Consider the following 16,071-nt stretch of genomic DNA (forward strand, 5'->3'; position numbering starts at 1 on the left):
TGCTAGCTTAGCCTTCTTCCCCTTTAGCGAGTGTTTCTCTTGCTAATGGTTGCTAAATGAAATCAAATTGCATTCGTCACATGCTTCGTAAACAAAAGGTGTGGATTAACAGTGAACTACTTACTTACAGGCCCTTCCCAACAGGGCAGAGAGAAGAAAATAGAGAAATAATAGAAAAGTAAGACAGGAAATAATAAAACCAATAGTAGATACACAATGAGTAATGATAACTTGACTATATACAAGGGGTACCAGTACTGGGTGGACGTGCAGGGGTACTAAGGTCATTGAGATAGATATCTACATAAAGCTAGCAATAAAGTGACAATCACCGGGAATATTGTGCAACTATGTGAAGCCTCAGCAAAATAGCATAACAGCAAATCCATACCTTAATGTCTGATTCCCAATAATAAACTCAAAGTACCTTTAATAAGATGTTGATTGGCTAGGTTGGTTGTCTTTCTTATGGTAGCATCAGGCTTGGTGTTAGTTGACAACGTTTGTTATTGTGGTTTGCTTTCAATCAGTCCAGCTAGGAGCTTGCCACCTGTGCAGGCCTTTATTAATGAACACATCTTAGACTTGAAGGAGTTGTGTGTATTTATTGCTGGATAAGAGCGTCTGCTAAATGACTTAAATGTAATGTAAATGTAACCTTATCCTCGTCCTGTTTTTTTATCCCTGCCTCCTGTACATTGTGGCCGTTGACAAATAAAAGTATTTTTTGCTGTCGTAGTGTTTCAAATGTCACCCGGCGTTTTTCTCTCAGTCAATGTAAACATTTGCATGGCAAGGTTTGGCCTTGACTGTACACGCCAGGTACAATGAGCACAGCCTGTGGTTTACTCAATGTCAACCTTCACCTTCGAAACGGGTCAACCTGCAACGAGATTGGAGTATTGTAGTCAGCAGGAAGATGCTGGAATTAGCATTTCTACCAGAATGTGATAAACAACTACTGTTTGACTTGCACACTCACTGGGTGTGGATGTGAAGTAGCGAGATGTTCATTTTCAGCTGGTATTTACAACAGGAATTTTCATTGAAGTATGCTCATGAAATGACTGAATGCATCCCACATTGTGTTTTTAATCCATAGGCAGACACACTGTTTAAATGTAAATACATCACTAAACCTTCGCCCCTAATCTTTTATTCCTCCACTTTATATATGTAGTCCCTATACTGTATTGCACTCCAAATTGATGACTTAATTTACAACCTATAATTGATTTACTACAAGGATTATATCTGTATTCCTACTTCCTGCATCCTTATAACTATTATCCTATTGCATCCTTATACAAGTATCTGATCTTATATTTCCACATTGAGAAGCAATGCAGGCTCCAAACAGAGTCTGTTTTGACCTCCAAAGACAATCCTCTTAGCGATACCGTGCAACTGCTGAAATCGGAAACTTTGTGACCTTCTGGTGTGAGCACGTTGATAAGGGAGAGAAATCGCTTGCTCTTTGCAACACTTAGCCCCCGCACTAACTATTTATGTCCTCTCTCACCCCCCCCCCCCCTCTCTTCTTTCCAGCACCACCAAAGTTTTTAAGAACCCCCAATGACCAAACAGGCGTGCAAGGAGGGGTGGCGTCCTTCATTTGCCAAGCGACGGGAGACCCACGCCCCAAGATCGTTTGGAACAAGAAGGGGAAGAAAGTCAGCAACCAGAGATTTGAGGTATTAGGTCTATTGTTCTGATGTAAAATGCTCGACAAAAACGGGAATGCTCAACAGTGCTTTTGGTCCTCCCCCAAACCCCTAACACATAATCCATCCCCCCTCTCGCGCAAACCTCCTTTGCCACCACGCATTAGCAGGCTCTAATAATCACGCTGGCCCAGGCCGTCTGACATGCTTGAGTTATAATGAGCAAGTACACAGAGATCTGGTGACAGATTTGTAATTAAAGAGAGAAAGGATGAAAGGGGGGAAGAAATGGTGTGCCCCAGATACCTATATTAATGCTGTGTTTGGCTGCCTTATGCAAAACGAGAGCCATGTAGCTCTGTGGTTCAAAGCTCTTTTGCTTCGTGGCATCTTTATCTAAATGCATGTCCCCCTCCCTGCTTGGCTTGGCTGCAAGCTTTCATTTGTTCTTCTCTTTAATCGCCATGACAAATAACACATCATCTCCGAACACCGATAAGATTTCTATTAATTTCTGTGTCATTCCCTTTCGGAGTGTATCATAGTGTGGCTTCTTGCCACACTACTACTCAGCAATAGTGGTTTTATCTGGGTTTGGAGAACCTTCTCGCATCTTTGGCATCTCACACGCTCCACGTGCTGAATGCTAACACGCTAGCTTGCTAACACTCCCTTCGCCGCCGCGAAGATTGCTTGCTTGCGTGCAACCACCCTCATTCCCCCACTCACGTGCCGCCGCCTCCTCATCCCTAACAAAGCCCATTTCCCTTTACAGAAACACTGAGACTTTCTCAATCCCATTTTCTTTCTCTTTGAGTTTGAAATGGGGAAGGGAGCACTTTTACTTACCATCATCACATGCTCTTGCAATGATTGCCCAAATGTACCATTGTCGCTCGGCCACTGAACCGTCAAGGTGTTTTGTTAAACTGACACGTGAAATGATATGCTCTGAACTGTACCAATGAGTATCGAGGCCGTGTGTGTCTGGGTGTGTGCTTATGTGCCTGTATGCGTGTGTGTATGAAGCAGAGGTTCTTACCAGTCCATTGTTGTATGTAAACCTACCTAAAAATGCTTAAAAATGAGTTATGATACAGGGCTTTCTAAAAACAGTGAGTATACAGCATGCAACGATAGCTGTAAAAGCTACAAAACACCTGTTTGTGAACATTTTATGTGTCGTCCGTCCAAAACAATCGGTCCTGTCTTTTTGTACTACTATCACGTCATGGTGATAACAATTGTTCGTTACTGTTTATCGAACCACATTTGATTGTTTGTTAATGTTCTGTCCCATTTTATATATTTCAATGTGATACATTTGTTTTTTTAGAAATAATGTGTCAACTTTAAGAGTGGGGCGAACCAAAATTAACATAAAATGTAAAAACAGACATAAAAGTTAAAGTAATTAAATTCCTGACTGGCCAATAGATACTTTCCCATTCTTAAAGTTAGTTGTCCACTTTGGTTATCTTCCCAATAATTTGTACACAAGATAAACTCATATTTCGGGTTGAAAGTTGATGTCAGAGAGCTGTGAGCCATCTTTGAATTGATATTATGTTTAATCTTCCAATACATTACTATATAATAATAAGCTCTCTGAACACAACTTATCTGGTAATAACTATACCAGTGGGTAGCCAATCATAAACACAATCATAGACAACAGTCTAAGGGCATAACTAGCCATACAAAACATTGATCAATATTGACAATGATGTAATTATTATCTACATGCTACAGACATGGGATATTTTCCTCTTACACTCACAATGCGTGGGTTCTATATCAATTGCCTAAAACTCCATCCTCTCCTCGTCTCCTCCCCTTCACCTGCACGTAATTGAAAAGACATGCCTCAGGCTGACTTTCACCTGGTCAGTTGTCTCAGGTCAGAGCAATAAATGAGAGAAGGTGAGTGGATGGTGGATGCACTTTTTAGACAATTCAGAAAGAGCCCATATACTCCCAAACACTCACTCAAATAAGGTGCTTTTATTAAGAGTTGATATTAGCATATAATATGAGGCTATACTATCCATAGCAGCTTTCATAGTTTTCTGACGGGAAGCACAGTGTGTTTGGCACCGTCAAGTGTTGTAGACCAAATGTGTTTATTCTCTGCTGCAGGAGTGGTTGGAATTGCTCTGCGCAAGCTTCCGTCACCGATTGTGAACAAAAAAACTCCTTTAACATATCTTGTTTCTCGCACCTGCAGGTGATTGAGTTCGATGACGGCTCTGGCTCGGTGTTGAGAATTCAGCCCTTGCGTACGCCCAGAGACGAAGCCATATACGAGTGCGTCGCCTCCAACACTGTTGGAGAGCTGAGTGCAACTACGAGACTCACTGTTTTACGTGGTAGGTGCTGCTTTCTCTGCAACCGAAATGCTAACTCTTGTTCATTTAACTCTCAGTTTCTTCAACTAACCAACCAGGTAAGCTAGACTTTCTTTGTTTCTATGTCTCTGCTGTCCTCTTTCTTTTCCCTTTCAACACATATAGTTGAATATCAGGTTTTGGTTCCACTCATGTTGAATGTACTGACTTAATTAGTCTTACTCAATTAGTAACTTAGCCAAATAAGTTGGATTTTCTAAATCAATTAACACATTTTCAAACATTTTCCTGACATGATAATTAAGATGCTGGTTGAGTTATGCAAAGTCGTTTCTATTTCTGTCTCTTGGTGTTCTAATGGAAAGTTGAGGGATATTCAAATCACATTTAATTTGGCTTATCTGCTTCTGCTTTAATATTCACTTAACTGGAGAGAAAGAAATGGCTCTTAGAATCAGGTTTAAAACAATGAAATGTCTCAAATGTAAGTGGCTCATTCCATCATATAGGTCATGAATTATCATGTTTTAGCCCCTCTTATAATTTAACTGTATAACTAAATGAGTTTCCTATATTTGGTTGTAACTTTGTAATACTTGCAGTTGAGATATATGCACTGTCATAGGAAGTGCACATTCACAATAGTTTCCTTTGAATACAAACATTTGTCGCATATCAGAAGTTATTTGCTTGCAACACAATCATAATCACTAGCACATACTGTACATATAAAAAGCAAATGCTTATCTTGATTCCACACAACATCCTATTGAAATGCTAAAGCCCACTGTCCCGGGACTCAAAAAGACAATGTGGTTTTAGACCTATCTCCCTAAAGCAGACTTGTTATGTTCTGAATGGAGAAAATGCCTATAAAATGCCTTGGCGCTCTGAATGAGGTGTGTTCCATTATCCCCCACAATTACACAGCTTGGAAAATGAGTTCCTATTGAGTGGGGAGCTCCCCACCTAAAGGAATGAGCTGGCTTGACGACTCTGAAGCGCCTTGTCATCTCTTCCTTATCTCCACCGCCGAGGCGAACACAAGGCCCTTGGCACGGTCCCCGAGGGCCCACTGAAAGGGAAAGGTGGCAGATTCCCATGCAGCCTCCCCCCATGTTTACACTATGGCTCGGTGTGTGTGTGTGTGTGTGTGTGTGTGTGTGTGTGTGTGTGTGTGTGTGTGTGTGTGTGTGTGTGTGTGTGTGTGTTTTATGAATTTGTAACATGCAGGCACATACTGTATACACACACACACACTTACACAGAGACAGGCGAGGGAAATGAGTGTCATTGTATCTGCTTCACAGACCCTATGCCTCTCAGCTCGGCTAAGGCATTAGCATGTAAAGTGCCTTCAGAAAATATTCACACCCGTTGACTTTTTCCACATTTTGTTGTGTTACAGCCTGAATTGAAAATTGATTAAATTGTGAATTTGTGTTACTGGCCTACACACAATGCCCCATAATGACGAAGTGGAATTATGGATGGTGTATGAGTCACTACAAAAATACAGGCGTCCTTCCTAACTCAGTTGCCGGAGAGGAAGGAAAACACTCAGGGATTTCACCTTGAGGCCAATGGTGGTTTTAAAACAGTTTAATGGCTGTGATAGGAGAAAACTGAGGATGGATCAACAACATTGTAGTTACTCCACAATACTAACCTAAATAACAGAGTGAAAAGAAGGAAGCCTGTACAGATTAAAAATATTCTAAAACATGCATCCTGTTTGCCATAAGGAACTAAAGTCAAACTGCAAAAAATGTGGCAAGGAAATTAAATCCAACTGAGTACCACTCTTCATATTTTCAAGCATGGTGGTGACTGCATCATGTTATGGGTATGCTTTTAGCAGAACAATAACCTAAAACACACTGGAGTTGCTTACAAAGTGGCCAAGTTACAGTTTTGACTTAAATCGACTTAAGAATCTATGGCTATCTTGCAATGATCTATAAAAACTAAGAGAGTTGCACACTTTATATAAACACAGTAATTTATTGGGTAAACCACCAACGTTTCGGCATCACTGTGCCTTCTTCTAGCAATGATCAACAACCAACAGGCTACAACACAACAAAATGTGGAACAAGTAAAGGGGTATGAAAACTTTCTGTAGGCACTCTAGTTATGTTACCAGTCCCAAGTTCCCTATCTCTCCTGGTGTCCTATCACCGCTTTGACGATGAGCGAAGCCACATAGCCCGCAGCAGAAAGCCCTTCTGTGTTGCAATAAAGTAATGCTTTCTGGTCAAGCCAGATGAGAGCCAGATCTCTCTCACTCACTCAGGCATGCACCAGACGCCCAGATATACACACACACACTTTCACATCCACATAAACCCTCAACAGATTTGCCAAACTCTACCTGAATGAGCACATTCAACAACAAAACAAATCTTGTCTTAACACCTGCTTTTCTCTAGAATGTGTTTCTGGCCAGCGAAACCAACCAAAGTCAAACATTGTCGAAGTTGTGTTTCAGAACGCAACTTCTTTTGGAGGCCTCATGTCTTATTCATGTAGTCTACTGAGCTAGAAGGGAAGTGCCCGTTGCAGAGAGTGGGGTGGTAGGGTACAGTTATAGGGCAATGTAAGGGTAGTGTACTTTTACAATGTTACAGAACAATGCATAATACATAACACAAAAAGGCGTAGACATACTATTCTATCTCTGCTCTGTTCCGAAAATAGTCTACATTTACATTTACATTTAAGTCATTTAGCAGACGCTCTTATCCAGAGCGACTTACAAAGTCTACGTATCTCCGACATGGTTCTGTATCTCCCTTGGAGAATATATCTGTATTTGCGGCCATTTTGTTAAAGAGCCATGTAGAAAATTCCTCTGCCTTGTACTTTATTTGGGGCTTGATACACCAAAAAGTCAAATCTGAGTTCAATCTGTCGGCGTAGCTAGGAGCTTTGGAGATTCTATCTCTAACCTTGTATTCCTCTTGCCGAGATGCGACAGACGGAATAGATACATGAACAAATCACAGATGAAGACCCTACTAATATAGTGATACACATAAAGGGATTGTTCATTTAGTTCATTTGAGCTCCAGTGGCCTGTGCTAGGAGATTGGTTAGCATCTGTTTCTGGTAGCTAGCTCCAGGGGGAGATAGTGGATAATTCCATAAAGAGGGAAAAGTAACATTGTTGTAATTGCCACAGCAATGAAGAGTCAGGCCTGCGAGGTGAAGAATCCAGTGGCAGAGATATTAGCATTTGGGTGGGCTGCGGACTTGATAGAAAACGCCATTAGTAATGAACTTCTCTGTCTTAGAGAAAGTCATTTGCGTGAAAGGCAAACCTGCGAGTGTAATGATGTTTGTACCCAGAATCTACTTTTCCAATGAATGAGGGACCTCATTTGCATATTGCATTTTTTTCCTGTTTCTTTCTCTTCCCCCCCCTCCATTATGATCAACACGGAGATGACTTAAGACATGTCATATGTGATACGGGTGTTTGAATGAAGGTTATATGATTTGAGGTTGAAATTGGAAAACGGTCGAAGAGGAAGGGTGATAGGAGAAGTCAGAGAAGCACAACAAATGGAGTCGTAAGTGTTGATGATATCCGTGTATTGTGTTAGATTTTAACATTTGATGTTTTTTGTCTGATTTTACAAAAGGTGTTCTTGTATTGTAGGATATTTTTCATATTCCCCCAGGATACACAGAGCATAAGACATTGATTCCCAAATGAGAAAAGTATTGCATCAGCCAATATGTCAGCCAAGTGTCCATACACTTTAGATAGAGAGAGAACTATCCATTTGTCATTCTAACTACTAATCTATATCTACAGTATATTACATGTCAACCGGACCATTTAGCCAAAGATTTTCAATAGTAGGCAGGTAAATTTAAATAATTGCCTTTCAATGTAGGCACCAAACACAAGCACAGACCTCATGTTACTTCAGCAGCACAATCGTATGCTATTATCATGTGCTATGGCTATGTCAATTTTCTTCACGGCAGATTCATTCATGATTAAGAAAGGTAATCTATCCATTTATTCCCATTATACTGTGAATCGTAATTTCTTTCGCCACTCTCACAAGCGTGCAGATGTGCTCAACCTGACAGAGTGTAAAATAGGAAGTCGCTCTACTCTGACGGATAAAAGGCCAAAACAAATTGCATTATTTCCATTTCTTAGATGTGTCGCAGGGTGCTCTCACTCTGTAAAAGTGGCCACGTTGAAGGGGAAGGATAATATTTTCAGAAGGAGCCTATTGTCACACTTTTTTATGTCTTTGTTTTCGGTTGGTCAGAGCGTGAGTTGGGGTGGGTAGTCTATGTTATTTTTTCTATGTTATATTTCTATGTGTTTGGCCTAGTATGGTTCTCAATCAGAGGCATGTGTCGTTCGTTGTCTCTGATTGAGAATCATACTTAGGTAGCCTGTTTTCCCCAGTTTTTTCAATTAAAATATGACGAACACTTATCACGCTGCATTTTGGTCCTCCTCTCCTTCCACCAACGAGAATCGTTACACCTATAGACAACAACTTAGTTTACATGCTTAACTTTCTACATCTTGCGGTTTTCAAACACTCGACTAGAGTACATTTTGAATAGTGTAATATGGAATGAGAAAATGTGTATTAGGGAATGAAGTGCTGCATCTGTAAAGTGAGGAAAACGTGAATATTATGAAGTTCCACCCACGTAAAACCAATAAGAATGTCTATAAAAAAGTAATTTGTGTATTGCTATGTGTTTGTAGGCCGTACTGGCATAAATTCACCACAGTGATAAACTTAAACCAATGTTCCCAGTCTGAAGTTCAGAACCCAGACAAATTATATCATATTTTTTCTTTTATCATTCCCTCGAGTTGCAGTGCCCAGGCTATGTTTGCTCTTTGAATCCAACAAGGAACAGAATACGTCTAGACCAATAATAGGCTTAAGCACTCGCCTACCCACACAGATACATCACATTTGTCCTCTTCACCATACTATTTTGCAAGGATTTCTATTTCAAATCCTAAAGGACTATTTTTTCTGTGTCGTGTTGTACGGTCTTAATACTAATTCTTCACATGACTTTGTTTCTCAACTCTGTACTTTCTACTCTGTAGCCTACGTCCCAGGTTGTACTTAAAACAAGCACAGCCTGACCGAAAAACAAAACATTAACTGAGCGATCAAATTGCTTGTGAAGCAAATTGCTGCCTCAGCTGTCTTGGACTGCCAGAGCAAGGCACACAGTGGGGGGCGAAGCAGGTGGCTATTGTACAATTGCTGTGCCTGAGATCACTATGTTTGCGAAAGGCAATGCAGAAGGTGAACAAGGTAGCATAGTGGGCCAGGAGAGAGAACACAATGCTGTTTGGTTCACCGGCAAGTTCTGTAGATACCCCATGCTACAAAACAGAACACTCAGAACACGCAATTGGGCTGCAGAAGTATCAATAAATAGGGGCTTTCAAAATCCTGCTGACTTCAACCCAGGTGAACTCCTTTTGAGGGGAGAAATAATGAATGCCTGAGATAGCGTTTTAAGTGTAGCATAATGTTTGGTACGGTCATAAAGCAGTGTAATTTTGAATTTCTTTCTGGTTCCTGAGTAGTTGAGCAACAAGTGGAGCGTGGCAGTTGGTGATTTGCACGAGAGCAAAAAGTAGTCATCAGGCCTAATTGAACAGACACAGATGATTTACATTTCTCCATTTTAGATGTAGGATTGTCTTCTAAACTGTGGTGGTCCCATGTGATCCCGTGTGGCTCAGTTGGTAGAGCATGGTGTTTGGAATGCCAGGGTTGTGTTTTCATTTCCCAGGGGGACAAGTCAAAAAATAAATACATGAAAATGTATTCACTACTGTAAATTGCTCTCGATCATCTGCTAAATTACCAAAATGTAAATGTAAAAAATTTCAACTCAGCAGATTAAGGTATTTTATCAATATTGTCCGTCTTCTATAAATATGTCCAGATAGATAGCTCTTGCATTATGCACATTTTTCAATCAACCCCAAGCCTCGGAATGATTGTAAAACTGTGGCGAAGCTGCACATTATAATATAAATCTGTTGGCCGAAAAGACGAGTCTTGTATTGGCTCTCCCCTCAAATCTAAATCTCCTCAGTCTCGTTCATCACCAAAAATGGAACAGATAATGACAAGTTATTTATGATTGTAATTATAAAGATTGAGTCGACAGTCCTCAAAGAAATTGATCTCTCGGCGGAAGATAATTCTCTCTTAAATTTCCCTGCTTAATTAGTCTAGGGTGGCGAATTGGTATTTGTACAGTACTGAGTGTGATTTAAGACAAAAAAAAAGTGTGTTGTCGTGGTGTTTAGCTAGAAATGACCTGCGGCTGGCTGCTATCAAGATGGATGTGCTTCTTTATGGTCCAATAACGTATGAGAAAACATCTGCTGAAGCCACAAAGGGACTGGGATTGCACTGTTAAAATGATAGATAATGTGGTGGTCAGGATGGTGGAGTATTTTCAAAATAAAAGCAAACATGACCCCCTATAAATGAATCATTATCGATTCGGACAGATGGGGCTAGTATTTTCTGCTTGGTGCTCCACTATATCAGTGTCCTCTGTAATGACCTCAGATTTTAAAATGGGATGCGCAATTAGTTGCTTAATGATTTGAAAATGCTCATTTCTTGTCACATCTCCTGGCAACAATTATTTTACTTGTTAATAGCCCCAAAAGGTTGGAGAATACAAAAAAAACAATGCCCACTAACTAATCTGCTACATGGACAGGCCAGACAAGCAAATGTCAAGGCTTAAACATTCCAATACCCAATTTTGGTGAGAGATACCTATCGCATACTGTAGGTTTCATCCCACTAATGGCACTACCATACAAATCAAAGGATGTGACAGGAAATTAATAATAGCTAATAATAATAGCAATTATCTCCATTAGTTCTGTTGCTCTATATCATGTTACAGACCTGAAAGGTATGCGTGTAAGTAGCGATCTGCACACACCAGTCACAATCATCACAATTGACAAGGGGCTGTTTGGTGGAATGTGTCATCGTTACCGGGAAGCATTCCATGGGCTGTGGGGACTTGAAGGTCGTAAAGTGGGAGTGTATTAGCCTGAGCCAAGGAGTCAAGGGGTGCTAATGTAGGCGCTTCGCTTTGATCTCAGCCATACTCAAGTCATTTTCTAGTACATTAATCGGGCAATTTAGGGTCACTTCTAATGCATCTAATGATGTTCTTGAGAAACCTCTAAAAACCTGCCTGCAAGGGTACTGCTAATTAAAGCCAAACAACTTTAGACTGGTAAAAAAAACAAGGTAGGGAACAAATAGCCTAACTTTTGTTGAATGTTTTTCCATAGTTGTCAAAATACGATCTTGGGTTATTTCGATTGTATTGATTTATTTAAAAGGCACAATGCAGATGTTTTTATCTCAATTTCAAATGATTTCTGAGTTACAATTAAGTACCATACCAAAAGAAGCAAACATATCTTCTGTCACGACTTCCGCCGAAGTCGGGTTCTCTCCTTGTTCGGGCGGCGCTCGGCGTCACCGGTCTTCTAGCCATCATCGATCCACTTTTCATTTTCCATGTGTTTTGTCTTGTTTTTCCTCACACCTGGTTTCAATTCCATCAGTCATTTCTTGTGTATTTAACCCTCTTTTCTCCCCTTGTCTTTGTGTGGGATTGTTTATTGTAAGTGCTTGTGCATGTGTTGTTGGGTGCACGACGGGTTTTTGTAGCCACTTATTCATGATATTTTTATGCTGTGGGTTTTGCTTTTAAACTGCTCCGGCTATTACCAAGTTCTGCTCTCCTGCGTCTGACTTCCCTTACGCACCCCTTACAGCTTCTTAGCAAAGATAAATTTCTCAGGCAAGAATTTAGCTTGGACTGTCTGGTGATGTCACCAGGCAGGCCAAAACGCCATCCCACCAAAACAGGCTGAAATTTCAACCGGTCTTTTCAACAGCTCTTACACTAAAAGGGCATTATTATAATTTAAAAAATGTCACAGTATTATTCCAACCTCATAGTATGGAAATATACAGTGAGCTCCAAAAGTATTGGGACAGTGCAATATGTTTTGTTGTTTTGGCTCTGTACTCCAGCACTTTGGATTTTAAATGATACAATGACTGATGTTAAAATACAAACTGTAAGCTTTAATTTCAGGGTATTTTCATCTATATCCGGTTAACCATCTAGAAATTACAGCACTTTTTACAATAACAGGATAGGTTAGCATTTTTAGGGGGGGTTGAGATATTTATGCATCTAACTTTCTCGCTCATCATTATTCACGATTCATTCAGGATTATCCATAATCATGGTAGCATCCACATTAATGTAATATTTAGAAACTTAATTCTATTCTTTTTTTTTTTTTACAATAAAAGCGACTCCAAAATGACACAATACATTATTTACCATTAATTTCTATTGGGCACAAAATAATCTGAAACACAACCAACACAAACAGCAAATACATTCAAATAATGTGTACAGTCACAAGCTTAATGTAGTCATTGCTTTCTAGGAACATTTTGTTACGTTACAGCCTTATTCTAAAATGGGTTAAATAAATAATAATCCTCATCAATCTACACACAATATCCCATAATTTCGAAGCGAAAAAGGTTGCAAATGTATTAAAATATATATTTTTTTACATAAGTATTCAGACCCTTTGCTATGAGACTCGAAATTGAGCTCAGGTGCATCCTGTTTCTATTGATCATCCTTGCAATGTTTCTACAACTTGATTGTGGTAAATTCAGTTGATGGGACATGATTTGGAAAGGCACACACCTGTCTATATAAGGTCCCACAGTGCATGTCAGATCAAAAACCGTTCTGAGGTCAAAGGCATTGTCCGTAGAGATCCGAGACAGGATTGTGTTGATGCACAGATCTGGTGAACGGTACCAGGCCTTAGTCAGGGAGCTGACCAAGAGGTCACTCTGACAGAGCTCTAGAGTTCCTCTGTGGTGATGGAAGAACCTTCCAAATGGACAACCATCTCTGCAGCACTCCACCAATTAGGCCTTTATGGTAGCATGGCCAGAAAGAAGCCATACCTCAGTAAAAGGCACATGACAGCCTGCTTGTAGTTTGCCAAAAAGGCACCAAAAGACTCTCAGACCATGAGGAACAAGATTATCTGGTCTGATGAAACCAAGACTGAACTCTGTGGCCTGAATGCCAAGTGTCACGTTGGGAGGAAACCTGGCACCATCCCAACTGTAAAGCATGGTGGTGGCAGCATCATGCTGTGTGGATGTTTTTCAGCTCAAGGACTGGGAGACTAGTCAGGATCGAGGCAAGGATGAATGGAGCAATGTACAGAATCCTTGATGAAAACTTGCTCCAGAGCACACAGGACCTCAGACTGGGGCAAATGTTCACCTTCCAACTGGACACACAACCCTAAGCACACAGCCAAGACAACGCAAGTGGCTTCGGGACAAGTCTCTGAATGTCCTTGAGTGACCTGGCCAGGCCCAGACTTGAACCCATTCAAACATCTCTGGAGAGACCTGAAAATAGCTGTGCAGTGACGTTCCCCATCCAACCTGACAGAGCTTGAGAGGACCTGCAGAGAAGAATGTGAGAAATACCCCAAATACAGGAGTGCCAAGCTTCATACCCAAGAAGACTCGAGGCTGTAATCACTGCCAAAGATGTTTCAACAAAGTACTGAGTAAAGGGTCTGAATACTTTATTTTTAAAATAAATGATCAAACATTTCTATAAAACTGTTTTTGCTTTGTCATTATAGGGTATTGTGTGTAGATTGATGAGGGAAAAAGCTATTGAATCAATTGTAGAATAAGGCTGTAATGTAACAAAATGTGGAAAAAGTCAAGGGGTCTGAATACTTTCCGAAAGCGCTGTATAAGTGAATTTGTCCCAATACTTTTGGTCCCCTAAAATGAGGGGACTATGTACAAAGAGTGCTGTAATTTCTAAACAGTTCACCCGATATGTATGAAAATACCCTCAAATTAAACCTTGGCAGTCTGCACTTTAACTTCATAGTCTGGAGGTCACTGTATACAAAACACAGCAAAATCATGTTTTTGACTGCACTGGGCCTTTAACCTTTATTTTAGCTGGGTAACTCCCTTTGAACCAATGCATATTTTTCAAGGGAGCCCTGCATGTACACAAATCATACAAATTTACAACATTTACAAATACAATGCAAAAATAAATTATATTTACATATTTACAAACAATATAAGTAAAGCAATCACACTTATGTTAGACAAAAGCATTGGAGTTATTTGCAGTGTCACATAACATTCTTTGCTAATTCATAGCATTTTGGTGGATGTATGGAACACATTGCGAACAAGTCTCTCGAACCAAACGTTTCCCACGAGTTTCAAACTCACTTCGCGAGGTTCAAGTGTCCTATGGCTAGACCTTGAGCCTAGAAATAACCATTTATGTAATGCATGCCACAAAACCACCAACGTCCCATGGAGAAACCCCAACTTACGCGGCAGTAACTTTGGGAAAACTTCTGTCTGTTTATTAGAAAAGAATGATGTAACCTGACTCCATTAAGGCCTTTTGGGAGCCATGATGTCCGTTCTGCCTAGTGTTAGCCCAAGTATGAGTAATCTCCCTTTTCTGTAGCATACTCTTAGCCCCAATCTTTTCAATAATGTAGAACTTTTTTTCTCCTCTTGCCATTTATGTAGCGCTGCCCTTCTCAGGTGGACATGAACTTGTATAAAGTCTGTTCTCTCAGACATTTACTGTGGATGTTCTCTGGAAATTGCATCAAGACGATACCGTGCCCAAATGGATGAGAACTGAGCCATGGCCTGTAAAATAGCTCAGTGCTGTTACGCTAAAATGGTTCAGGGAGAAAATTGGTAAGTGTTCTTATATTGGAGCATGGTTTGCAAGTTAAAAAAGGGTGCATGTCGTCATTCAAGGAGTAATATGAATATAATTCTATACTATTTTGGTGTCCAAAATATGTCTTTCTTGCACATTACATACACAAAACCACTCGGTCTTATGGAGCAAAAATTGAAATTGTGTTTTTTACATTGAATAAAATTAGAGACTAAGAGCTAGGGAATTGTCCATCACACAATGCAGTTGAGGAATAATGGGAAAGTAATTCTACTTTGAAAGTATAATGAACTTGTAACCCCACTTTTGAGAAAATGGCCCTTTTTTTGGTACACCTACTGGAGAGCTCTTCTTTGTCTACGCCCATTCACCATCATTCAACACCCTCTTAAGCCTTAGTGCCACCCATCTCTTTAAGAATTCACATGTGAAGCCATGTGGTAAACACACGCTATATCAAATCAAATCGAACTTTATTTTTCACATGCACAGGAAAAAGGTGTAACCGGTACAGTGATAGTACTTGCATACTTGCATAGTAGCAATATCAAAAACAGAAAGTGTCCACATAAAAATATTTTATAAATATTTGTATCATTATTAGATGATGCTTACCCAGACACACTTGTCTAAATTCATGGGTAATGTGAAGGAAATGCTAAAACCACTCCTCATCAACACCTAGCTAAATGGATGGGTCCCTATTGTCTAGACATGTACACATGTTCATGAAATACAATCGATGGCCGTAATCACCCCCAGACACACCTGCTAATTTGATGGGTCATGTAATAATCCGGCCAACGTGGTAGCTAGCCAGCTAAACAATGAACCGGCATAACCCCAACTCATACTACTACCAATACAAACATTGTCATAGTTGTCGTATGAATCTGCACGTAGCTAAATGTAAAAAACTAGGTTTAATGTTAACTAGCTAACATTAGCTTTGCAAATGGTTTTCTGATTCAAATAATATTACTACACAGATCATACACATAACATTAGCTGGCGAGCCAGCAAGCTAACTTTTGCTAGCTAACTAACAGTATGCTTTGACTTGCAATAAAAATGACTTTTTGACAAAATTAGAAACGTATATCTGAAAATGTAACTAGACTCTTAGCCGTATATATGGATGAACGTTTCACGACAGACTGGAACTCTTAACTCTGTTTGGTTTGTAGCTA

General features: G+C 40.0%; 1 protein-coding gene across 11 annotated transcripts in view; it reads left to right on the top strand.

Annotated features, from left to right (window-relative positions):
• The window catches only part of LOC115133550 (receptor-type tyrosine-protein phosphatase delta-like), a 211,448-nt gene that overhangs the window by 97,234 nt on the left and 98,143 nt on the right, over positions 1 to 16,071 (top strand). For all 11 annotated transcript variants that reach the window (XM_065021895.1, XM_065021900.1, XM_065021897.1 and 8 more), the window contains exons 3-4: positions 1,549 to 1,694; positions 3,892 to 4,033. In XM_065021895.1, coding sequence (XP_064877967.1) covers positions 1,549 to 1,694; positions 3,892 to 4,033 — 288 coding nt within the window. The remainder of the gene's footprint in view (positions 1 to 1,548; positions 1,695 to 3,891; positions 4,034 to 16,071) is intronic.

The sequence above is a fragment of the Oncorhynchus nerka genome, linkage group LG8, assembly GCF_034236695.1.
Source record: "Oncorhynchus nerka isolate Pitt River linkage group LG8, Oner_Uvic_2.0, whole genome shotgun sequence".
In the NCBI taxonomy this organism is placed as follows: domain Eukaryota; kingdom Metazoa; phylum Chordata; class Actinopteri; order Salmoniformes; family Salmonidae; genus Oncorhynchus; species Oncorhynchus nerka.